The sequence below is a fragment of the Halichoeres trimaculatus genome, unplaced genomic scaffold (genome assembly GCF_033239565.1).
Source record: "Halichoeres trimaculatus isolate MK-OKI-2021-1 unplaced genomic scaffold, fHalTri1.1 fHalTri1_scaffold_10, whole genome shotgun sequence".
Taxonomy (NCBI): domain Eukaryota; kingdom Metazoa; phylum Chordata; class Actinopteri; order Labriformes; family Labridae; genus Halichoeres; species Halichoeres trimaculatus.
The window spans coordinates 14,852,213-14,876,432 of NW_027437187.1; the positions used below are offsets into that span (position 1 = coordinate 14,852,213).

Genomic DNA, 24,220 nt, shown 5'->3' on the forward strand with positions numbered 1-24,220 from the left:
TTAAAAGAAAAGGTTCCAGACATATTTATTTCTGTTAATCAACGATTGCTGTTCTTATTATGAAAATCCTAACCGGATGTGTATAGTACATGCCCGGCTTTACGCGCTGACCCCAGTTCAGTTCTGTCTATCAAACTTCACCGACACTGAGACTTCACATTGATCGGTTTTCTAATATCTGTCAGCGATGGAGCGGAAAGTTGCTCGAGAATTTAGGCACAAGGTAGGATATGAACATTAATTTCCCTTTATTGACTCCTCATAAGGTGTGTTTTGTTGACCTGTTTGTGAGTGAGTGGCTCAGGTGTCTCTCTGAGGGGATGTACGCAGACAGGTCTGACCGACGGCCTCACCAAAGAGGAGAAACGGTTCCAGTTTTGAAAGCTATTTTTTGAGGATACGTTTGAGAGCAGCTAATAGATTCAATATCATATAAAATTTAACATATTTTGGTGATCTGATCTCTAATGCATGGCAATGAAATCGGTAAATAATGAAAAACATTTGAGTTGCTAGCCTAAGAAATGAATAAAAAGGATAACGCTGCCTAAATTAGGTTAAATTGGTGTTTTTCATTACTTTTACTTTCAGTTTTTCTTAAATTACCCCAAGGCAGGTGGCTTAGGTATGCATTACTCATCTGAGTTCTAGGGACATGACACAAATAATGTGAATTGATTGTGATTTAATTGTGAAATAGTATTTGAGAAGAAATGGGGGTGTTGTATAGATGATATTGGTACATAAGAACCTAAAAAGGTAACTATAGGCAAAAGATAACAAAGAAAGGGAACCTGATATGTTTGGGGCGTTTTCAGCCTCAGTGCACGTAGGGATCATCACACAGCCATCTGTGCTGCACGCAGTTGGGCAGGGTCACATATTACAGGCTCCTCACAAAGGGCATCTGAGCATTTGGTAATTGTGTCTGAGATGAGCAGCTGAGCGGAAGAGATGGGACAATTTAAGGGTTTAATAAGAGGCTGGAGAGGCCAACATGACACAATCAGGCTTTGTTTCTTTCTGGAGCACCATAGTCACTGCATGTACTTCTGTGTTTGTGCAGTTTTACTGTAGCTACTGCTGTTGAATAATCAATCATGATTCAGTGAGTTTATTTCCCTGGGTGATTTCTCAATTCACTATAATCTAGATGCATTTAAATAAAATCCAGTTCACAGTCTTCTAGACTTCCCTTTTCTCATTGGTATCTGCCTGACCAACGATCCCTTACCTTATTGGTTTATGGTGCCAAAGTCTGCATGTTCTTCAGGCTGCAGGAGTGGCTGATGGTGTGTCATTTCCCAGAGCAAGACACATTTATGACAGTCACAAACCATCATAAACACACCCTCAGAGCCAAACTGCAACTCCCTATAGTTTTATGACATACAGGCATGTGTTATCTACCTAAACTTGAATCACGACATAAAACATTATCTGTGTCTGAATGTGCATAGATCTATTTTTGTCCTATTAGACAGACAGCAACAAATCAGCAGGGGATGCACTGATACTAATCCTGGTATCGAATATCTGTGTATCGGTGCCCCTCAAAGCTGGATCGGTATAGGTGGGAAGGGGCTAATCCATGTTGCTGATCAACCAGCTTTATGCATTTTTGTTTTCTTGGCACTCTTGGCCACTTGATTTGAAATGTTACCTCTGATGCACTTTCTTTGTTTTTGCTGCATTACCAGTCTACAGGGTATAAAAGTTTAAAAGTTTGAATAAATACTAAATTTAGAAATTCCATCAACTTATTTTTTGCCGTTTACTTAAAATGTTACCAGTCTTATCCCACAGTAGGGCATGTGGGCAAATATGTAACACTGGTATTGGATCGGATTGGTTTGGCATTGGTTGATACCAAAGTCCAGGTATTAACCTATACCAGGAAAGTTGAATTAGTGCATCTGTAAAAACAGCAACAAATGACATTGGATATGGCAGGAAAGGATGGTAGAAATATCTTTTTAAACGACTAACATTATCACTGACTTTATAGGTATGGCTGGTTATAATAATTATAGCAGTCGTAGATTTGCGGGCCCAGGGTGGCGGTCAATCCACATCAATGACCCACAGCTTTCTTAGATCAATACAGCGCTACATTTCTTTGAAAGATATGAATACATAGCATCTATTAATGGATCTAAAAAAGATGAAGAGAGAAGAGGGGTAGACTGTTGATGTATCAAATTTCATGGCAGTCTAAAGCCTATAGTCGCTTAACAAATGAATACTTTTAAAAGTGGAGTGGACATCTCTTTTTATAAATATACACAACATGCTTGATAATTTTGATAATAAAATGACCTAAAAACCAAAGGATCCACCTCCCATACTAATTTCAAGACTTAATGTACAACAAATAAGTCTGTACTTTTAAAGATTATTGTTTCAGAGTGGAAACAGGAAAAAATGATCTGACCTGACCATTAGGTGGTTAATCCAGGAGAGGAAGGATTTTAAGTTGTATTCTAACATAAGAGAACTACTGCAGAAAGCTGGTATTTGATTAATATGATTGTTTTTCTTAATTCTTGTCAATTCTCATGCAGCTGTTTGTTGGACCAGCTGGCGGGTTATTAAAAAGAGATTAGAGAGAGGAGTTTATTAAAGCTGCCTGAAGGAAGAACAAAAGACAAATACAAGTCTTTTTTCTACATAGGTTTATAAGACAGTATCTTATTTTTTTAGTTCAATGTTATCTAAGAGAAAATGTGTTGTAAGGGCTGCAGGACTTATCCAAATAAAATATGATTCCCATTATATAGATGACAGACTTCTGTATGTGTGTGTGTGTGTGTGTGTGTGTGCGTGTGGCGTGCAAATGTTTGGTGTGAACGCTCACCTCTGAGTCTGAGATGTAAGATGACACGACTAACCTTCCTCTTGCAGCCTCTTCTTAGTTGTGCTGCCATTATTCCTCCCAGTGGTGTGATGCTTAGAGAAAACACTGCATTACACCCGCTGAGTCCAAAGAGGATCATCATCTGAAAAGCTTAGCTTCAGGCATCACTTGGATCATATCACCAAGAAGGAGGCTGCATTTGAGGCTTTTAGATCAGCTCAGGAAAATGTGTTATATCAGTGATTGGCCAAAACGTTTCCTCAAAACTATTCTGCTGCATCTGAGCCGCCACCAGGTTTGTATGGACCCAGCGTGCACACAGATATATACACACACATGTTGCTCACCCCCTGTGGTGCTCACAGGACCACAGGAGAGGGGTGCAGAGTGTGTCAGTGGGCTGAGGTGGTAAGAGATGTTTGTCCTGTCTTGCAGGTGGAGTTGCTGATTGAGAATGAAGCAGAGAAGGATTACCTGTACGATGTCCTCCGAATGTATCATCAGTGAGTACAGTGTGTCACTGCTCAGAGTGGTTTTCTGTATGTGTGTGTCTTTCCTTTTATCATGCTTGTTTCCTCCTCTGTCCTGATTTATATTCCCTCATGTATAAAGAAAAAAAAAAGATCATAAGGGTCAGTAGTGATGCCTTTGTGTTTTATGATGTGGTCCATACTTGAATATATCCAATCTAAGCTAAAAGCCTTGAGTTAACTTACAATGCAAGAAACGTATGCCCTGATTTTCTTTTATAAACAATTTTGTATGAACTCCTTGCCTAATTTAACAGATTTAGTTTAGATTTTTGTAAGTCAAATGTTTTCCTGTAACAGATATTCACAATTTACACAGATTTTAAGTTTAAAATTTATTCTCTATCAAGTTTTCCTAAAATAGCTCAGTCTCAGAGCTCTGGGGAGGGGGTGGTGGTCGAGGGGAAGCTAAAGGTCTAGGTTTCAGTTAATCTTTGTACAGAGGCAGAGCTCTGCGGCCACACTGGTTAAGCCTCTGATCAGTTTCCACTACGCTCCGACAAGCCTGGCCAGGTCCTCACAAAAGCTCTTTTTATGTTCATCCTCCAAACAGGCTGAAATGCTCCCATCAATAATTCACGGAGGAGGCCAGGTGGACAGATTTTATAGAACAGCTTCTACTTTGCTCCTTTAATTGCTGCTCAAGTCACCTTTTGTTGAAAGATGATTGACTAGTTTTTTCCATCAGATGGGCATAATGAAGTCCATAATGTGATTGGTGTCCAGAATAGAATCAGAAGGAAACTAAATCTAATGCCAAGCATCATGTGTGTTAAAGGAAATTAAGATTGGGACTAGGGTTTGCGGAAAAAGTATGAAAACAAAATAAACTGAAGGTTAATGAGAAATAAACTTATTGGAAGTCTGTAACTTACTTTGAACTGAAACTGACTTCCGACTTAACTTTGTTCTGGGTATTGTTTACACTGGGTTTTGACTGGGTTAAATTTTTTAAATAAGTAGAAACACCACTGGTTTTACTTCTTTTTGGTCAATAAAACCGCCTGAGAGCCGTAATGAGATTGACCTTTAAGCTGTAGTTGACGCAACATTCTGAGATTTTTGAAAAGGGAAATTAGTTTACTAAACAAGACTTTGTTTTCGGCAGAGATTGATTGGAGGTTTAGGCAATGGTCTGAAGCTGGTATCACATCTTATTGTTCAATGTTCTCTAAAGCAGAGGTCTTAAACAGGGGTTTATGGCCCCCAGGGGGTCTGTGGAAGTACTGCTGGGGGTCTGTGACATTTTTGATTAATTAAGCAAATTTTCATATTTTCAAGTATTTGTTCCCAAATATTCTTTTTTATGTCTATGTTTGATATCTTTATACACAAATGAATGGATACATGGAGGCCGAAAATGTTATCTTCCCATCAGAAATGCTTAAAATAAAACTGCCCATCTAGATAGCTTTTACACTTACAATTGATAGACACTGTTGACAATTGGCATTGGTATCAGTTGACAAGGTTTGTTTGTAAATAATAGTAATAATAATAATAATAATAATACATTTTATTTAAAAGCGCCTTTCAGGACACTCAAGGATGCTGAACAAGATTAAAAACAACCACAGTAAAATCAACAGCTAAACAAAATCGACAATAATGATAAAAACCAACAAAGAAAAGCACAAACAGAGAATGAAAAGACCACTCACCAAACCTCGCAAATATTTCAAATAAAGATATAGATATGTAAACCTGTGTATTATCTGCATAGTTCAGTATTGAATGCCCAGTAACAAAAGAAGCAAAAAAATGCCTCTCTCCAAAAGCTTTAAGCAGCAGCTTTACTGAAGAATAGACTGTAACTGGTTGGGTTGTTGTTAATTAAAAACTGAATTTCTCCCCAAAGAGAGGACACCATTTCATCTTTAAGAAATGAACTTGTTTAACTCGCTCCCCTCTCATTCAGGTCCATGGATTTGCAGGTGCTGGTCGGGGACCTGAAGCTGGTCATCAACGAACCAAAGCGCCTGCCACTGTTTGACGCCATCCGACCTCTCATCCCCCTGAAACACCAGGTGGAGTATGACATGCTCACCCCCAAGAGATCACGGTGAGTGTGTTATACAGCACAGACTCTTTTCTTTTCCTTATGTAAATTTAGTCCGTGTCTCTTTGATGTTTGGACCCTGAAGCAAACCAAATGCTCTGTGTTCTGTCCTTGTTTCCAAACTGGAACCATTTATCTTCTTTTATATTCTGGCTCATTTATCCTGCTCTTCTATTTTTATCTGTTGCTCCATTTATACAGGAAGCTGAAGGAGGTGCGTTTGGATCGGACACACAGAGATGGCCTGGGTCTGAGTGTGCGAGGGGGGCTGGAGTTTGGCTGTGGTCTCTACATATCACAGATCGTCAAAGACGGTCAGGCTGGGAACGTCGGCCTTCAGGTCAATAAATGATCCACTCACCATGCCATGAAAGCTTTTCATTCCAGTTATTTTACTTTAAGTTTTTTACAAATTACTCTGTTTATGTGGCTTTTCTGCGGTTAGTTACAGGGCTGTCATGTATGTGGACTCTGCTTTCTGTAGCTATGTGTCTCAGTCCCACTGACTGAGGAGTGATAACATCAGTATCCACTGGGTGGAGTAAAGCATCATGTTCATACATTCAGAGCCACAGATCATTTAAATTCTGCATGTTGGACAATATCTCAAAGAAACATCTTTTGAATGAATTAAAAAGCTAATATCCTCTGGGAGCAGTTAAATTGATGCTTTAATACGAGACTATCTGCCTCTTTATGTATTATGCACGTTGACACTCTTCTGAGACAGGTTCAGAATACATTACGGTGAAGGTTACATACATCTTAATATGTTGCAAAGACAAGCCAAATCAAAGAAAAGGTGTGTCTATTTTCCTCTTTATTTAAAAGCCACCATAAAAATGAACAATTTTACAAATGGGTGATTAAAAAATCCAAAGTGAAGTAAAGGTTGTTCACCTGAAGCTTGAATTGAAACACATTTTACCCAATGAAAGCACATTCAGCATAAAACAAATCTTATTGGAGTCCCTGTAATCCTGTTATGTTAATTTCTGTAATCCAATAAAAAGATCCATTGACTTTGGCATCTTTGTATATGAGTCTCTCCTCCACGGTTTGATATGAGCCCACTTGAGCTCAGAGCATCAGAAGCAAAAAAAAAAAAAAAAAAGAAAATACGTCAAAATGAGTGATTTTAATACTTTCAGGAGAAAGTTTTAGGATGCGTAGCTGAGTTTGAGGAACTGAAGAAGAAAGTGTCATCACTAATGTCTCATTCTGTGTGGATTTATAGGTTGGTGATGAGATTGTGCGTATTAATGGATACTCCATCTCCTCCTGCATCCACGAGGAGGTCATCAGTCTCATCAAGACCAAGAAGATTGTGTCACTCAAAGTCAGACGTACGTCAAAACACAAACTCACTCTGTCTTAATGTTACTTTAGTGCCCTGATTGATTGAAGATTTTTTCTGTCTGTACAGATGTGGGGATGATCCCTGTGAAAAGGTGAGATATTGATTCAATGACTGCGCTTATATTTGAGTAGTTTGTATAACTCAGCATAAGATCTGTAAAATAGAGGTGGTTATGTTCACATTTGTTGTTCTTGCACAGCTCTTCAGATGAACCCCTCAAATGGCAGTTTGTTGATCAGTTTGTGTCTGAGTCCGGGGTAAGAGGATAGTTTTATTCTTTCCATGTGACTCTTAAGGGATTTTCACACCCTAGATCACTTCAGCTGACTTGTTTTTGCTCTTCCTTTCTGCCCTTCCCAGGAGAAGAAAAACAGCGTCGCTGGCCTGGCGTCTATTGGAGGGAAAGAGATAAAGGAGAAGAAGGTTTTCCTCAGCCTAGTGGGTACAAAAGGAATGGGTATCAGCATCTCCAGTGGTCCAACAAAGAAACCTGGTATCTACATCAGTAACGTCAAGCAAGGCTCGCTCGCTGCAGAAGTTGGACTGGAGGTGATTTCTCAAAGTGACCAAAACATGTGTGCTTCACTTAACTGTTCGCAAGTAACTCCCTGTTTCTTTAACCCTAAACTGTAGGTCGGAGACCAGATTGTGGAGGTGAACGGGACGGATTTCACTAACCTAGACCACACAGAGGTAATTTATGCTAACTAGAGTTATTTTATGAAAAAAAACCTTAGTCCAAAGTTTTCATGTCATTCTGTGCAAAGACGCTGCTTTAACTGTGATGTTAATGTTTTTATCACTGGTAGTTTTTCACCTACAGTGAACTCTCACTGAACACAAACAAAGTTAGTGTTGATCTCCAAAAATGCTCTTAAGATGAAATAAAGAAACCTCTATGGACTGTTGAGTACGAGCCAAAATGGCTGATGGGAAATCAAAGTGCATAAAGTTGGTCGTAAATTTACACACTGGTAAACAAATTCTGTGACTGTTTTATAAACTCTTCAATTACAGGCAACTTGGAAATTGATGAATTTTCTTGTTTTTGTTTTTCCAGGCAGTTAAAGTCCTAAAGAGCAGCAGGAGTCTGACTATTACTGTCTTAACAGGAGCTGTAAGTAAAACTTACTGTGTTGTTGTGTCTAAAACCAACACCGCAGATCCCCAAAAGTTGGGAGTCTTGTGTTTCAGATGTGATAAATCATCAACAGAGCTATGCAAAGTAGATCTATAACGAACAGAAGTAGTAATGAACTTATAGAGTGGGGCACATAAAGCAGAATTACTGTGATGTGGGTTGATAACAGGAATCTTTAGTGATCTGTGGGTTAATAAAAATCTGGAGTTCAGGTTAAAGTCAGTCCCATCACTCTGAAAGCATTTAATGGGAAATGTAATTGTCCCAGAGAGAAAAATGGTCAACGTATTAACAGTTGTGTTAGGTTTTTTTTTTTTTTTTTTACACATACCTACTATTGATACTGACTATAGCCCTGTTTCCACCAAGCGGTCCGGTTTAGATCAGTACGGTTTGGTACGGGTTGGCTCGGTTAAGCTTGGTCCTGTTTGCATTTCCACAGCCAACCATGCCCCCTTATGGTAGACGGCGTGTAAGCTGGATGCCGATAGCCACATCAGTTAAATAACAGCCTGACTCAATTGTAGCGCGACACAGCTAATAAATCCAACGAAGAAGAAAAATGTGACACAGCGAACAAAAAGCAATGATGGAAGACATCCACCAATTTGTCCTCTTTGTGATTGGCATGTAGCTCTTTGTTAAAAAGCACAACTAAGCTTTGTTTCAGAGAAGACTGTGTGTCGCGAGGAGAAGTACAGCGGTAAGTGATGATGAATCAAAGGGACTCTAGTGTTGTAGCTCCACCTTCTGGGGTCAGATCGATTTAACCTGGCACCCCTATGAAAGGGTCCCAAAAAGTGGGACAGCTCAATTCAGTTATTAGTTATTTAATAGTTATTAGTCAGTTATTTGGGGATCTGTCCCAGGATTAGTCATTGGAAACGCTGTAAAAAGCGTGCCGAGACAAACCGAACTGAACCGCTTGATGGAAACAGGGCTTATCTCTCTGCCACCCGTCTGGGGAGCCACACACACACACACACACACACACACACACACACACACACACACACACACACACACACACACCTGTCATGGTGTGTGACATGGAGGAGACAAACAGTAGACGAGGAGTTCAAGGCATAGCTCCTTCTCAAACTCATCCTTTCGTAGCAGAGGCTCCTAGAATCCATTCATCAGGCTAAACTGGAGGAGAAACTGAGAGGCATGGAATTGGAGGAGTTTCACAAATACCAGGAAGAAGAGGAACAAGCAGAAACATATTACAGGAAAATGGACTTGGATTTCCTTGAAATCCTGGATGCTGCCTTTCTCCTAGCCTTCCGCCACTTCATCTCAAGGAGAGGCCAGCCCCAAGAAGTCATATTAGATCAAGGCATTAACTTTCAGGGAGGTCACACATAACTAGAAAAGGCTTTCAAGTCCATGACAGCAAGTCTACAGGACAAACTCAAGGCCATCTTTCCTTTCAGCCCTCCCTGTACCCCTCATTTTGGTGGCATCTGGTAGCCGGAGATCACGTCTGAATGACTACTGCAGCAGCAACATATGACAAAGACAACATATGTCAAAAACGGATTCTGCTGTCTCTCCAGCACCCATTTTTCACCTCATGCTTGGTTTGTAGGCCCTAGCCCTCAGTCAACACAACACCCACCCTCTGTCCTCTGTATTCATGAGCTGGAAAGATTTACGTGCCGTATTGTTTGTGAGATCTCACAGAATCCAGCCTGTTTCTCATCCTGGCTGTGTGCAGAAACAACAATCATCATCAGTCAAGCCACTCGACAGGTTGTTTTCCTCTGTGCTCAGTTCATGGTGCTGTAACTGAGCCGAGCAGTCTTGTCTTATTCACAGTTTCCCTTGATGCCTTTGTAAGACATTTGAGTGTGTTTGTGTCATCATTTATAGAGCAGCACAGCCACCAATGGAGGTTGTTGTAGTGTCCGGGAATAACTTGGGTTTTAATGTGCCAAACAAATCGCTGAAATTAAAGCAAAACTTGTGAGCTGTTATAAATATTCATCAGATAACTTGTGTCCTTTCTACCACACAGACAGAAAGTTATTCTAAAGAAAAAAACCTCTCCTCTACTCCATGGGTCTGAAGCCTTGTATAAACCTCTGCGAGCATCCAAGGCCAAAAAGTTGAATGACCCCTGCTGTCCCTGATTATCATATCTGGCTTTTATTTTCTCCCTCAGGGCAGCGAGCTGTTTATGACAGATGAGGAACGCCTGGCAGTGGAGGCTCGTCGGGAGCTGGACCGTCAGGAGCTGATGCATCAGAAGAGGGTCGCTCTGGAGACCAACAAAATCCTGAAAGAGCAGCAGGAGAAGGAACGCCAGTGAGTGTCCGGCTGTGTCGTAAAGAACAGAAGCTGTACTATTGTGCCTCAACTGGACATCTACATTGTGATAATAATAATAAAACATTTTATTTGGAGGCGCTTTTCATGACACCAAAGATCACCTTACAACAAAAGATAAAAGCATTGCAAAACATCATTTAAACAAATCATCAGCATAAAAACAAGTGAGGTTCACAGTGTTCAGGTAAAGGGAGTAAGCCAGTGTAAACAGATGAGTTTTTGATGTAGTTTTAAACACTTTGGGCCTGATCGAATAAAGGTTTGCATGTAAATTATAATTTTTTTATAAACACGTGTGCAAACTTGATAGTGCTTGCAAAGCTATTTTACTAATCAGGTGCACCGAGGATTGCACCTGTCAGAGCAGCATGGTACGTGCAATGCATTCGGTATGTTTGCCTTCATTAATATGCAAAATAAATACAGATCTTATCATCTTAACGTCAGATGGGAGGAGGAGATGCAGATGTAGTCATCTAGCACCTGCAATGGGATTTGTGTAAAACTGCTTCAAGCTTCTTTTTTTGCGTCTATATTTAGTAAGTTTGAAAGGCAGGTGCAAAATAACAGCATCATTCACAAAGAGCTGCAGTCATTGTGGAGAGAAGGAGGCAAAAGTGCAATGACAGGGAGACAGAGATTCTTCTATGCGCGTATCAAAATATTTGGACGGCAGAAATAAAAATAGTGGAGACATATTGCCCATCCAACAATGCCATTTTTGACTTTTGATTCTTTAACTGGGACTTTGTGTATTTGCTGGTTGTGCTGTTCTCCACCCATGTACAATGAATGTTCATCTCCTGTGCTCTCCAGAGAGCACAGGAGATGAACCTCCCTATTCGCCATTTGAAGGACCTCTACCACTGAATAACCTCTGGAGTGTTTCCAGGGTATTGACAGTCATTGTCAGCCTAGACACAACACAGACAAGCTGCTTTGTGTGTGCAACAATGACCCAAGTGTCACAGCAGAGGGCGCCACATTGGGCACAGCTCTCTCCTCCTGTGCAGTAGCCTGTAACCCATCTGTCTGATTCCAACCCTGTGGCTTCAAACTTCATTTTTCATTCATGGACTCTCTGTTCTCCCAAACTCTCTATCAGATAACACATGCAGTTTTTTAGTTTTTCCGCATAATTTAGCGCTTCCTATTAGGGATCTCAGTAGATCAGGCACATACATTCTTAGTTTCCAATCTTAAAACTGAAATTGGTGTCTTGGTTGGGCAGGTTCATAATTCAAAAGGAAAGCAAAGCGAATTGCAGCTTTTCATTGCACAGAAACACCCTGCTGATCTTACTCAACAGCTCAGATATCTTTCATTTTGGCTTGTTAGGATGTTACTCGATGAACACACAGTAATATGACCCAGTTTGAAATTGGGTTGATGACATGAATGTGACTTCTATTTAAATCTAATAAGAGACAGCAGTGGTTCTCACTCATCACCTCACACACACACACACACATGCAGACACACCAACTAATGGTGTGGATGTATTTCAAAAGCTTTAGCTTATTTTCATTCCTTCCTTCCCCAGAAGTGAGATCCCACATCGAGAAACTGACCAGAAGCCAGTGATCCCTCTTAGTTTACGACACGGTACCCCGTGGCTTTTTCTGTCCACTTTCAACAAGAAGGCTCATATTTTCTGATTATCCAGGAAGTGCTGCTACATTTGCCGAAAAGCACTGAGTGAACCAACGACAGGGTCCAATTATTAGCTTGAGGAGCATGCAATCAATCTGAGACTCACTTAAAATACCTCACACACAGCCAGGACATTTTATGCTCTGCATACAGCACACACCATGCCACGGATGGAGATTAAACTACTGTCTAAGCAAAGACTGTTTCTATTTTTACCATACACACTTCACATGTGCACATCTCCATCTGTCAGTACATGCTGCAAACATTATCTGTTGTTGCCCTGTATAGATTTATGGTCCCCTTATTCAATCATTTCTTCACAGGCATTAAATATTCAGATGCCACACTCAATTTTCTCTGTGCTTTGATGCCTGCAATACATGTATATGCGTTTCCTACACTGCAGGATTGATGGTCTTATAGCAGCCACAAAATGCACAGATCTATACTGTAACACATAGTATTGCATTGAGTGTATTTATTATGTGTTTTACAGGAGACGGATGGAAATATCTCAGAAAACTGCAGAGGAAGAGGAGCGATACAAAAAGGAGATGGAGAAGTAAACAATTTGTTTGCTTTTTGATTTCATTGAATAAGCAGGTTGTTGTTTTGGGATTTTTAAGTTGTGTCTTTGCTTTTGTTGTTGTCCCCTGCAGGATTGAGGCTGTGGAGAGGAAGCAGAACAGAGAATGGGAAGAGGACTGGGGAGCCAAAGACAGGCCCAAGAGTCCCAAGAGCCCCCGCACCCCAAAGAGTCCATCACCCACCCCACAGGACAAGAAAACAAGTCCGAAGGCAAAGAGTTCACGTAAGAAAAACTAAATCAATATTTTCCTGAAACTGTTTAAAGCCTCTCTTCGATTCAGTTCAAACATTCTGGTTTTCTTCTAAAACACTGAAGTCTTTTAGAAGTAACTCTTGTGTGTTCACCCTGTTTTCCCCCCTCTCTGCATGCTCCTCTCTCTGTCACCTCTGTGTGCTGTGCTGCTGTGTAACGCCTCTCCTCTAAAGCTGATGGAGCCAGCTCCTTCACAGAGGGAGACGAGGAAGAAGAGCAGGAAGGACAAGTGAGTGTGGAGCTTCAGCTGACACAGCTGGGAGCAGGAGGAGGTTTTCACACAAATAGAAGTGCCGGATTTCCTTTGACAACCAAAATGAAAACCATTGGAGGCTGCTTTTCAATGATCATTTCAGTTAGTCGCCTTATTTACTAAATAGTGCTGAAAATTATGTACACATAAGGGTGGCTGAGTGGAGAAGGCCCTATCTGTTTCTGTCTCTTTTCTCTTTGCATCTTGTGTGGTGACTCTTTAACAGAGTGTTTTTTTATTGTTGGAATTTGCTGAAGTTGTTTTAAAAAATTTGTGAGAGTGACCTGCTTTTTCTTCGTCTCTAGCATTTGGCTGGTTTTATCGATATGAAGGGAAACTGCCGTCAATTCGCAAGGTATCGTCAGCTTTCTGAGTTTTCTGTGTTCAGAGTGGTGACTGAAGTAGCTTCTTAATAGTTCATCCAGTTCAAGATGAGACCTCGATTCTTGGCTTTTTGCTGTGGGTTTTCACCGTCATACACAGCCTGTTGTTTGTGCATGCCACCCTGTTGGGTGTGAAGTGGCAGATTTGTCCGTCCCCTGCTTCTTGTTTTGACTGACTAATGACACTTTAGAAAGGAGAGAAGAAGAAGAAAAAGAAGAAAGTGTCCAACACAGACACACTGCAGGAGCTGAGGAAAAACAAGAAGGAGATGGAGTTTGAGCTGAAACTCGCCAAGGAGAAGGAGGAGATGTTTGAGCGAGAGAAGCAGCTGAAGATCAATCGACTGGTTCAGGAGGTACGGCAGCTCAAGATAAGCAAAGTGAATTAAAGATGACATGAACATGTTTGTGTTCAGGGCTTATGTTGTCTTTTTGTCTCTTCTCTTGTGTTAGGTGTCAGAGACGGAGAGAGAAGACCTGGAGGAGTCCGAGAAGGTGCAACACTGGGTGGAGCGGCTTTGTCAGACTCGGTTGGAGCAGATCTCCTGCGTGGAGAACGAATCTCCAGAGGTACAAAGTGAAACCTCCCTTCCTGAAACCTCTGTGTGCTCAGAGCTTCACAACAACATTTTAAAGATATCTCAGAAAACCTTTCCCACTGCATTAAGTGACTGACCCTGAGTCTTTTTACACATTAACATAAATATCAGCAGCAAGTTACTGCATAAAACAATGCAAGGCATGAGAGGTCAGTTGAGAGAGGCTTTTTCCTCAGCCACTAAAACTCAGCGGGAGGGCAAGGTTAGTGTTCAAATCACTATGCAAGACAGTTTGTGTCTTTTTGGTGAAAGAGTTGTTCATCCAATCTTTTTTTGCCAAGTCCTCTGCTTTAAAACACACTCAGAAGTTACATATAGATAGCAAATTAATGAGATTTAGGAAAAATTAAATGCTCTCTTTTTACTTGACAAATATCCACATTTCCACTACTAGATTTAGGACTTGCTATGCTAAGCTTAAATATTAAGACTAACTTATAAAATGAATTAGGTAGATACAATATTTCTTGTCATGCACTAAGATAAAATGAATAAGGAAAAAAGCCACAGAAGTGTATCAAAATGATATCATCTTGAAAACTAAAAAAAAAAAAAAAAAAAAAAAAAACACTTGATGCTTAGAGTTTTTTTTTTTTTAAATAAAGCATAGACACAGGATGTTTGCCACAAACAGTCGATGAACGTTGAGGTTTTGAAGCCCCAAATCACAAAAACATCATTAAATCATGACAGTGTACACAAAGCTGGCCTAAACTGTTCTCTGTGATATTTACAGAGACCCAAATTGATCCAGCAATGAGCAAGCACTTGGCAACAGTGGGGAGGAGAGGTTGCATTAAGCAGGCAGAAACCTAGAGCAGAATCAGATAGTGGGGTAAAAAGTAAAGAGGACAGAGAGATGCAGATGGAGAAACCAGATGAACAGACACTCACAAAGACAAACAGGAGCAGATTATAAAGACAACGATAAAAACAATGGTGCTTATCTTAGTCAGGTGACCCTTCACTATAAAACAACAAACTATGGCAAAGTAAATTTAACTAGAATAAACAAAGAAAACATTTACTTTTCTTCTCTTTGTGCATCATGTCACCTGTAAAGAATTTATGAACATATATGATGATTTCCTGGAGTGTTAAATTACGTAAAGGGAGGACTGATACGCAGGTTGTTATTCTCATGACTTTAAGCTCTCCCCACCGCGCTCTCCCGCCCCCGAGCCCAAGGTGAAGCGCTTCCCTGGCGGCCTCCACCTGGCCACCACTGATCTAGATGACATAAACCTGGATGAAGTGGATCAGAGCCTGAAAGGCCCCCTAAAGAAACTGGCCCCCACGCAGCCCAGCACCAGCCACCCTCCCCCTCCCTTACCTCTCCCTCCACCCTCACCCAAATTGAACCCCACCATACCCCACTACTCCCCTCCCTCCTCTCGGGCAGCCCCACAGCGGCGCCCTCCTTCTCCACCTGCTGCTAGAAAACCTCCTTCTGCCGCCTCCACCTTGACTCACAAGGGGCGCAGGCCTCACCCTCAGCCTCACGCTGTCCAACCCCCTCGCTCGTCTTCCTCCCATCTTCCTCCTCCGCCTCAGTCTTCCTGGCCTCCCTCCTCCCCTCAGCCTGCTCCTCGGCCCACTCCTCCCCCACCACCTCCTCCTCCACCACCTCCACCTCCCCCTCCACCTCCACCCCCACAACATTCAGAGGACAGAGTTGGAACCCTGAGTGGGTACCGACAGCATCATCACCATCACCTCCAGCACCCTCCCAGCCCTCCAGAGCACAGGAGTGAGTGGGAAGCAGGTGGCTACCTCCCAAGAGGAGGCCTCTACTCGTCAAACACGAGTGAAATGTCCTACCCACCCAGCCCAAAGGTCAGACATGCTTTTTGTTAGGGGCTGTGGTTTAAGACATTGGCTTTTTTTATGGGAGGAAGTTGCATCAACAGCTGAAAGCATTTCCAAGGCTGCAGCTCACTTCATTTCATTGCTTTCTGTGCATGTTCTGTTTCATGTGTTGTGATGTTTTATGCATGAGAAAAAAGCAATTCACAGCATTAGAAAGACTGCATTGGGCAGTCATTGATTTACAATTGTTTTAGTCTGGCTGAGAGAAATGCATTCAGAGATGCAGTTAATGTTATTGATGTGCTGCTGTGGCCGTGAGGATTGTTTTACTGAGTGGAATCTGGCATGACGTGTTTGTTTGGAGTGGGGATAAAATATGTGTTTGTATGCGTTTGTTTGAACTTCTCCATCTTCCTAATATTGACTGCCCTTGAAGCCTACCCTACGCTCTGACATCTGAGAGAATCTGAGTCAGACCTGGAGTGGGATTTTCCTGCTGTGCTCTGAACATGCCAGAGGGTAGAAAGATTAATTTTTATTTCACTGTGGCTCAGGTAATGAGAAATACCTCCCATGCCAGTCGAATTTCCAATTCGAGCATGCCCTTGGTGAGTCTTTCTTTTTTAATATAAAATTATATTAAGTTATGTAAATTCTGTTTTCTTTTTGGTATGGATCTCTAAGTTTATACTTTTATGTAATGTTCAAACCTCCATGGTACTCAAATCTACGCTTTTACCAATACCGGGATTCGGTCTTCCACTTAAATATGAACTGGTTTCAGCTTTATTTGCATATGACAACAATCCACAAAAACAGTTTGGTCCAAGCAGAGTGTGCAGTGTTAGTCAAAGCTCGCAGGATGCCTGTAATCAGTGTTTTCCCAACAATAATGAAAATCAACAGCAGATTTACATTTTTTTGTAGTCTACATGTGTTTATTCCTGCTGGTATTTAAAGAATACTTGGTATTGGTTGTTATTCAAGAATTTTTGTCAGTTATAATCTTTGAAAGAAAAATACCTTTTGGATTGCTCCAAATCAGGGGTGGCCAACCTGCGGCTCGCGAGCCACATGTGGCCTTTCGGTGTGCGGCTCTCTGATCCATTCATTATTGTTATGAGTAGAAGTGTGCCAATCAATCTAAAATATTGATATATTGATGTTGTGATCAGTATTGACCAATACTTGGGTGATGAGATTGATACTTAAGTTTCATTTTCTTTTCTCAACATCGCACATGTGCTCATAGATATCTGGACAGATAGATGGATGGATGGAACTTTGTCTCTTCTGCAGTAAGAATAGAAATTTGTCTTTGACATGGCTCCAAGTATGAATTTCAACGCACGAACAAACACAATAAATGTGGCTTTAAGAATTGGAAATCTATTGATTTTTATCTTATGTCATTCCATAACAGAAGAAGTGTGTGTGTGGCCCTTTGTAGGACCACGGTAATTTTTGCGGCTCTTGGCCTCTGACTGGTTGGCCACCCCTGCTCTAAATTTATAAATTCTCACAAATCAAGATGCTTTTCAAGTTGCATAACTTATAAAATATACTTATAAAAAACTAATACAAACTTTTACTAAGTGCTTGAATGGAAACGTGGTCTTTCCCCACCAGCAACTAGCTCCAAGTCCCCCCAACCAGAGGCGTCAAACAGCTCCCGTCATGTCCAAACCTGTCATGCTTCCCCAGTCCCAGACCCATCGTCCAGATCCACACAGACCCGCACTCCGCTCTGATGGCCTGGTATGAAATGCTCACACAGCAATCGCCTCCTTCCTGCACAAAACTTTGACTCTGCTCCATGAGGTTATAAACCATTCAGGCTTCTGGCTCAGTATGCCATCATCAGGGTGAGGATTAATCCCTGCCTCTTTTGTCTGTGTCCTGTAGAGTTGTCCAGACTCTCCAGCTGTTTCGTGAAAAGAGGTTTAGTGGTGATTAGACCACGCTATTTCTGTTTCATCAAAATTAAGCCCTTACGAAACCATGAAGGTTGTTTTAAATTTTTAAACTGCATCTACTCCAGGACACACTCTCTCCCACCATCAGTTACTGAGCACCTGCGCGGATGTAGGTTAAACACTCCTGTGGGTGGCCCCCTGACTGTACAGCTGAGGGACTGGGGCGCCATTAATCATTTACTTTCCCTGCAGCACACAGCTGTATTATTTATGTTTTGAATCAGTGCTATAGATGATGAATTTATAAAACTAAATAGAAATTATTGAGGAAAATTTCTGCTGAATGGAGCAACATTTTGTGTCATGTGCACTTAAGGGACTGTAGGCATAGACTGAAGGAAATGCACAGGATTGCTTCATTTTCAGCCAATAAAGTGGTCCTGGTGGCAGGTGAAGAGGCTGGCAGTGTCCTGTGCTCACATGCCGACCAGCTTTCCTCTGTTAACAGGGTGGGAAGAGCCAGTGTTGCTTTAATGATGAAGGATGCAAGCCCCATATTTAGACATTGCTATCATTTAACCCTCTTTTAATTAAAGTGAAACTAAAGAAGGATAAATCCAGTGAAAAATGACATGAGACCATATTTCAGCTCATTTGATATTGTAAGAAAAATGTTTCATTTATTTATTCATTTATTTAATAAATAAAAATCAATACAAAAATAAAAAATAAAAGATCCCCAAAACTGAATGAAAAGGAGCAGAAAGAAGAAAAACTCTTGTTGTGTCTGCCCCTTCTCTCACTGGATACAAATCAAACAACCACATAACAATAATGTAAGAAAATGACAAAACAAAACAGCTGCAGGCAAACATGTCTTTTAACATTTCGTCCTTTTCAAAAAAAGAAAAGAATAACAGCGCACGTACAGTGCTTAAACACTTTTAAGCTTATTTTACCTCAATATGAAGATCCTAGTCTAACTTGCCTGTGAGTAACACTTTTCTTACACTCAAGTATAAAACGTAGCAACTTCATGTTTTTAGTGTTTATCTGAAACATGACAATGTCGTGGGATTGACTTTGAACAATAGATAAATAACTGGATGATTGCATCAATAAACAATAAAAAAGGAAATTAGATGAGAAGATCAGACAGAATAGAAATGAGTGAATATTTGTTCTGTTTTTACACGCTTGTTGAAGCTCTTACGTCGTCTTGTTTTCCAGCCTCCAGAAATGCTGAAGCGGATGGTGCCTTTCAACTCGTCTTTTAAATCAAACACCAAACGACAAGTAATCCATACCCATCCCCACCTCTCTTAATTAATTATAACACTTGAGTGCTCTTCCTGTCTGTCTTCACTTTTGCCTGCCTGTCCATCAGATTATCTCATGGTTGGCCGGAGTGACTGATGGTTTTTCTTTTACTTTTTCAACAGCATGTCCTATCTCTCTCTGTTGGCTTCAGCGCTGCCTTTAGGTCCAGTTGTGAAGCTTATGCATGACTGCACTTTTATCGATTTGGAGCTCACAATAGAACTTTGAACATATGGTGTGGGACCACATGTCAGGGAGTTATGGTCTCAGCGCTCTCTGGTTGGTTTGACGTTCACAGGAAACAGATGTTTTTACACCGAGGACTGTTGCTGTTTGTCATGTTAACTTTGCTCAGAGAAAAACTCTGTCAGAGTCGGTCTGATTTGATTTACCGTTTCCATTTTACCAGCGCTAGTACATTAAATTGTCTGTTCTGGTGTCTGCGACCATGACAAATAAAAACATGAGTTCATTTTTTATGTCCAGTGTTGAGTGTTTGCACAACAACAGGAAATGAACACTTAGATTGATGCATGTTTGGTCTGCAGTGAGAAAATTGTCATCCTAGCTTGATAAATGTGATGTCCTTCTCAGCCATTCTGTTTTGTTTTCCTTCCTTGAGATAAAATATCTCTCTGAGTTCATGTTAATTATTTTTGTCCTTACTGAATGAAAGTGTGAGGCTTTAAAAGCCACTCTGCTTTTTCACATAATGACTTTGACTGTCTCCATGGTTTCCATTTGTTCAGGGGGGCATTAACTTTAAAATGGTTGTCAAAGGAAATCTAACCAGTACTTCGTGTTCTGTTCTCTAAACTTTCTTTAATTCAGCACTGACGTTACGTTTTAATGAGCCATTTGTTGCCTCTTTCTTCTTCTTTTCAGGGATTTCAGAAATATGAGGAAGAGTTTGACCCTTACTCCATGGTATTGTATGCCTGATCTTTGGAGCACATCAAAAAATGCAGAAATTTAACTGACTTTTTAAAGTTTATAATCTCTTGAGCCAACAGAAAATTTACATTTAGATGATATCATATTGAATCAACCACATCAGTTGTCTTTATATTGTTTGGATATAATATAAACTAAAAAAAACAAAAATTGTGTATTCTAAGAAAGACTCCTTTTTTTCTGCTGTGCATAGACAAATATCTAATCAGCAGGAGGAGGGAGCTATTATTTATCTTGACAGCTCGGCTACATCTAAAGGGCTTATTCGACGTTGTATTTTTTGCCCTTTATTGTTCTTTCTTTCTTCAATACTCTCTGTTTTTTAAAAAGTTCTCCGCAGACCAGATAGATGGGCGAGATGTGAGACTGCTGAGAATTAAAAAGGTACCTTGACATCACTCAGTTTGCTGTGATGAATGAATCTTCACTTATCACTCCCGAAGCTGGGTGCTCTGAAACATGACTGATGAGCTCGATGTTTTGGTTTATTGCTCATTAGGTTGGACATCTAGATGTCGCTCTGGAGGGAGGTTCAGACTCTCCTTTGGGGAAGTTGGTGGTGTCTTCTGTGTATGAGGGTGGTGCTGCAGATAAGCATGGTCAGTCAGTTTTTAATCTTAATGTTGAGCTCAATGATGCTCGGAGGAACTTTTGTTTTGTGACTTTAGTGCCCTGTGTGAACAATGTGCATTTTGTGTGTTTGTGTGTGTGTGTGTGTTAGACTATGCTTCACTTCAGCTTCTTCAGAAACAACATGTTTGCACTGTACACTCATTTAACATTCAGAGCTCTGTTGTGTCTATGCAAACAAAAAGCAGTTTAAATAAACAGAAAATCTTTATTTTTGGTGTGGACAATCTCTGCCTTGATTTGATTGTCATTATTATGCTTTTAATATTGTCTCCAGTAGGGAGGGGAATCGAAAACCGGTTCCTGTTGAGAATCGATGAGAAATGTTTCAATCCACCGATATCGTTAGCCTTTGTGCTTAACGATTCCCTTATCAATTCTTTACATAGTGCCGGAGCCGCTGGGCCCTACGTTACTGGGTTACTAGTCTGCTGCAGCTACCTTAGCTTAGTAGTTAGATAACATTTCCCAAGAAAACTCTGATTCAGGATTTTCAGCTTGAAGTTTTACCAAAGAACTGACTTCATGAAGAAATGTACATTACTCACTCTCTCAGGAGATTCATATTCAATACATTCAAAATGGTATAAATCACCTTATTTACCAAAATAACAAAATAGCGCAAGCTTGATGCCAACCTATATGGGAAACTGCATTGAAATGCTAGCAGTTAGCATACATCAGTATAACTTCAGCTTCAGAATAGAATTTCAACTTTCATCACAGAAACATATCACATCAACTCTTTATTAAAAATACTGAGAATTTCAAATGTCTAAAGCTAACAGGCAATTGAAAGGCTCATGGCTGACTTCATAACTACAGAAAGCTTCCAAACAACTTCAACCATTGCCATAACCACTTTGAGACACTAGATGGCCTACTTGAATTATTAATATATTACAACACAGTACATCAATGTCACACTGTGTGCAATTTTTACCTGTTTCTGTATAATTATGCCTAGAAATATCCAGACTCAGGGACCAATTACATTTTCTTTATTTACAGTATAAACTCAATTAAATGTTGTTGACACAGAAAACCTGTAAAGCTACTTTTTGTACCAAGAAAATTTACAACAAGAATTGATAAGGGAATCGATAAAGAATCAGATCGATGAGCAGAATTGATAAGGGCATCTGTATTGTCAAAATCTTATCAATTCCCATCCCTAGTCTCCAGGCCAAAGTATTTACTCTAAGAACTAATGTGTGTGTGATTGTAGGCGGTGTCGTGCCGGGGGATGAACTCCTGGCGGTGAATGGGAAGATCCTGATTGATGCCACGCTGACTGAGGGACAGAACTCTCTGGCTCGAGCCTGGAATAGCGGAGGGGTGAGACAATGAAATGCTGCTCATAGTTTTTAAAAGGTTGCATGTCAATATGCTGGTTGCTCAGCTCTTTATTGACTTGAGTTAAACTCCATCTACTCTGATTAACTGCATGTGATTGTTGTTGTCACACTCTGACTTGCAGATTTGGTCGGGCTGCTTGAGTTCATTATGTTTATTGATTCAGCAAAGCAGAAAATAAAAGTGACTGTTGTTTCCCCTTGTAGGACTGGATCGATGTTGTTATTGCAGTTTCTCCGCCGAAAGACTATGAAGATGAAGTGTAAGCATTCCTGTTCATAATTGGAGTCCTCAGCACATAATACAATTTACAGTAACCATCACACGTAATATTATTGAACAGCCATGTTGTGATAATTCAGGCCAGAAAATTAGTTTATGCTGAGTGACTGTGTGTGCATGTGTGTGCAGCCCTAAGTCAGCATCAGTCAGTCCCGCTGTGAACAGAAAGGTGTTTGAAGGCAGTGCAACTCTGTACAGACATGGCTACCAGATTCAGCACTAGTCCTCCCTCACCCTCATCCTGGTAATCCACCTGAACTCCTCCTCTTCCTCACTGCACGTCTCAGAGGGGGTGTTTGGTGTGCCGTTTGTTTTTGTTTGGCCCTTTTTTTCCTTTTTGAGCACATGTGACAGTCTCCCTGTCAATCAGAAGAAAGCAAGTGAGCACTTTGGTTTCATATATCCTCCTTCCACTTCTGCCAAACAGTAAGATTTGTGGTACAGCCGTCATATTTCCACAAAAAGCGAGCATATTTACTGTATACATTGTATACATTGTAGAGTTTCCCTTTTCATTAATTCAAAACACTAGAAGCAATCTTTCTTTATTGCTGAAGCATGTGCTCTGCAGCTGTACAGCCAGGCTACTGGAGTGAAGGCTTTTACAACTAATGTGATCAGTGACCCACCACACCATATATCTGCCAAACCTTGCCCCAGTGAGCTGTTTATAAACACATATTATGTACATGTGTAGCCTCTGTGGTATTGCCCTGAGTCATCAGGTCATGGACACTCATGCAAGCAGCCAGGGACTCCTGCCAGCCTTCAGCAGTTGTTCTGATTGATGTTGTTCAAAGGGACTGTTACATGTTCTGACATACGTTCACACTGGGTGTCACACTGAGTGACCACATAGTACCGTAGTGAGGATGCAGTAAGATCTATAGGACCCCACAGTTTTAACAAACTTGTTGTTGGGATGTTTGAATAAAAAAGAAGTACTGTTTGCTGTAGCAAGGGACAGGAAACCTCAGGGATCTTAGCCTTGTGTTTTTAACTCACCTACTTGTGTGTTGGTCTGTTGTGGTTAATGTGAAGTGCCTCATACATGCATGGAATGAAAACTGTTTTCCTAATGCTGCACTTTCATCAAATGCTGCACTTTCATCAAAAGTAAGAAGGACTTTTAGTCCCACATGACACTTTTCAAGGGATTTTTTACTGTTTGCCTACACAGAGGTTCCATAAAATTAAGCAAATACTCTGTGGACACATAAAAAGTCAGAAAAAACACAATCTTTCCACCTATCAGGTGCTGATTTCACAACCCAGAATCCCTTCACTGTCACACAACATCCACACGGGCCTTTTGGAGAACTCTTGCAGATAAATTTCTCGGTCCCTGGTGAATTGTATTGATGTGGAGATGCAGTTTAAAACATTTGGGGGGAACTATGCTGCCAAAAGCTGCCCTAAGCTGTCCTATACCTATCTCTTAAATGTACAAAAATACCTTATAAAAAATAAACGTGACTTTTTTTTTCTTTCTTGCAGAACCTTCTTCTAGACTCATCATCAACTTGCCAAGAAAACCAGACTGAAAAGGAGAGTGTTAGTGTTGATTCACATTCACCCCATCTCAATAAAATTGTTCAGTTTCTCTGTTATCTCCACCCATAAACAAAGGAGCAAATGATGATATTTTGATTATTCCAGTTTCCTTGTTTCCTGTTGCCTTAATGTTGCTTTTATGGAAATAACTAGCGCTCAGTCATGTCTCCTTAAATGTTCCTCACCTATTGTGAGCCTGAACATGTTTACTCTCTTTTAGATACAAACAGCTACCCTGACCTTTCCCTCCATCAGACCTGTGTCTCATCTGTCAGTGTAACGATAAAGGCAGAGTTGAAGCACACTGTGATCAACAGCAGCTCTGTAATCTACCTTTGAAGAGCCCAATAAATGTTCTGCTCACACTCACAGGACTGAGTTTCTGT

At 40.7% G+C, this 24,220-nt stretch overlaps 1 protein-coding gene across 1 annotated transcript; it reads left to right on the top strand.

Moving 5' to 3' along the window:
• Positions 1 to 98: 98 nt before the first annotated feature.
• Positions 99 to 24,145, top strand: ush1c (Usher syndrome 1C). The gene is made up of 27 exons (XM_074677498.1): positions 99 to 223; positions 3,293 to 3,360; positions 5,306 to 5,449; positions 5,648 to 5,786; positions 6,684 to 6,792; positions 6,873 to 6,897; positions 7,006 to 7,063; positions 7,167 to 7,355; positions 7,440 to 7,499; positions 7,867 to 7,923; positions 10,115 to 10,257; positions 12,434 to 12,499; positions 12,597 to 12,742; positions 13,337 to 13,386; positions 13,606 to 13,770; positions 13,868 to 13,984; positions 15,166 to 15,849; positions 16,377 to 16,430; positions 17,452 to 17,580; positions 18,969 to 19,034; positions 19,944 to 19,985; positions 20,343 to 20,396; positions 20,512 to 20,611; positions 21,871 to 21,980; positions 22,205 to 22,260; positions 22,410 to 22,524; positions 23,778 to 24,145. Exons 1-26 carry the CDS (start codon positions 188 to 190, stop codon positions 22,501 to 22,503), a joined length of 2,961 nt encoding a protein of 986 aa, XP_074533599.1. The 5' UTR covers positions 99 to 187; the 3' UTR covers positions 22,504 to 22,524; positions 23,778 to 24,145.
• The last annotated feature ends 75 nt before the right edge of the window (positions 24,146 to 24,220 follow it).

Excerpts from the sequence above, each read along its gene's own strand:
- ush1c (XM_074677498.1), top strand. The coding sequence starts at position 188 with ATGGAGCGGAAAGTTGCTCGAGAATTTAGGCACAAG. Across the intron at positions 5,450-5,647 it reads CTCACCCCCAAGAGATCACG|GAAGCTGAAGGAGGTGCGTT; the intron begins GTGAGTGTGTTA and ends CCATTTATACAG. Across the intron at positions 7,356-7,439 it reads CTGCAGAAGTTGGACTGGAG|GTCGGAGACCAGATTGTGGA; the intron begins GTGATTTCTCAA and ends CCTAAACTGTAG.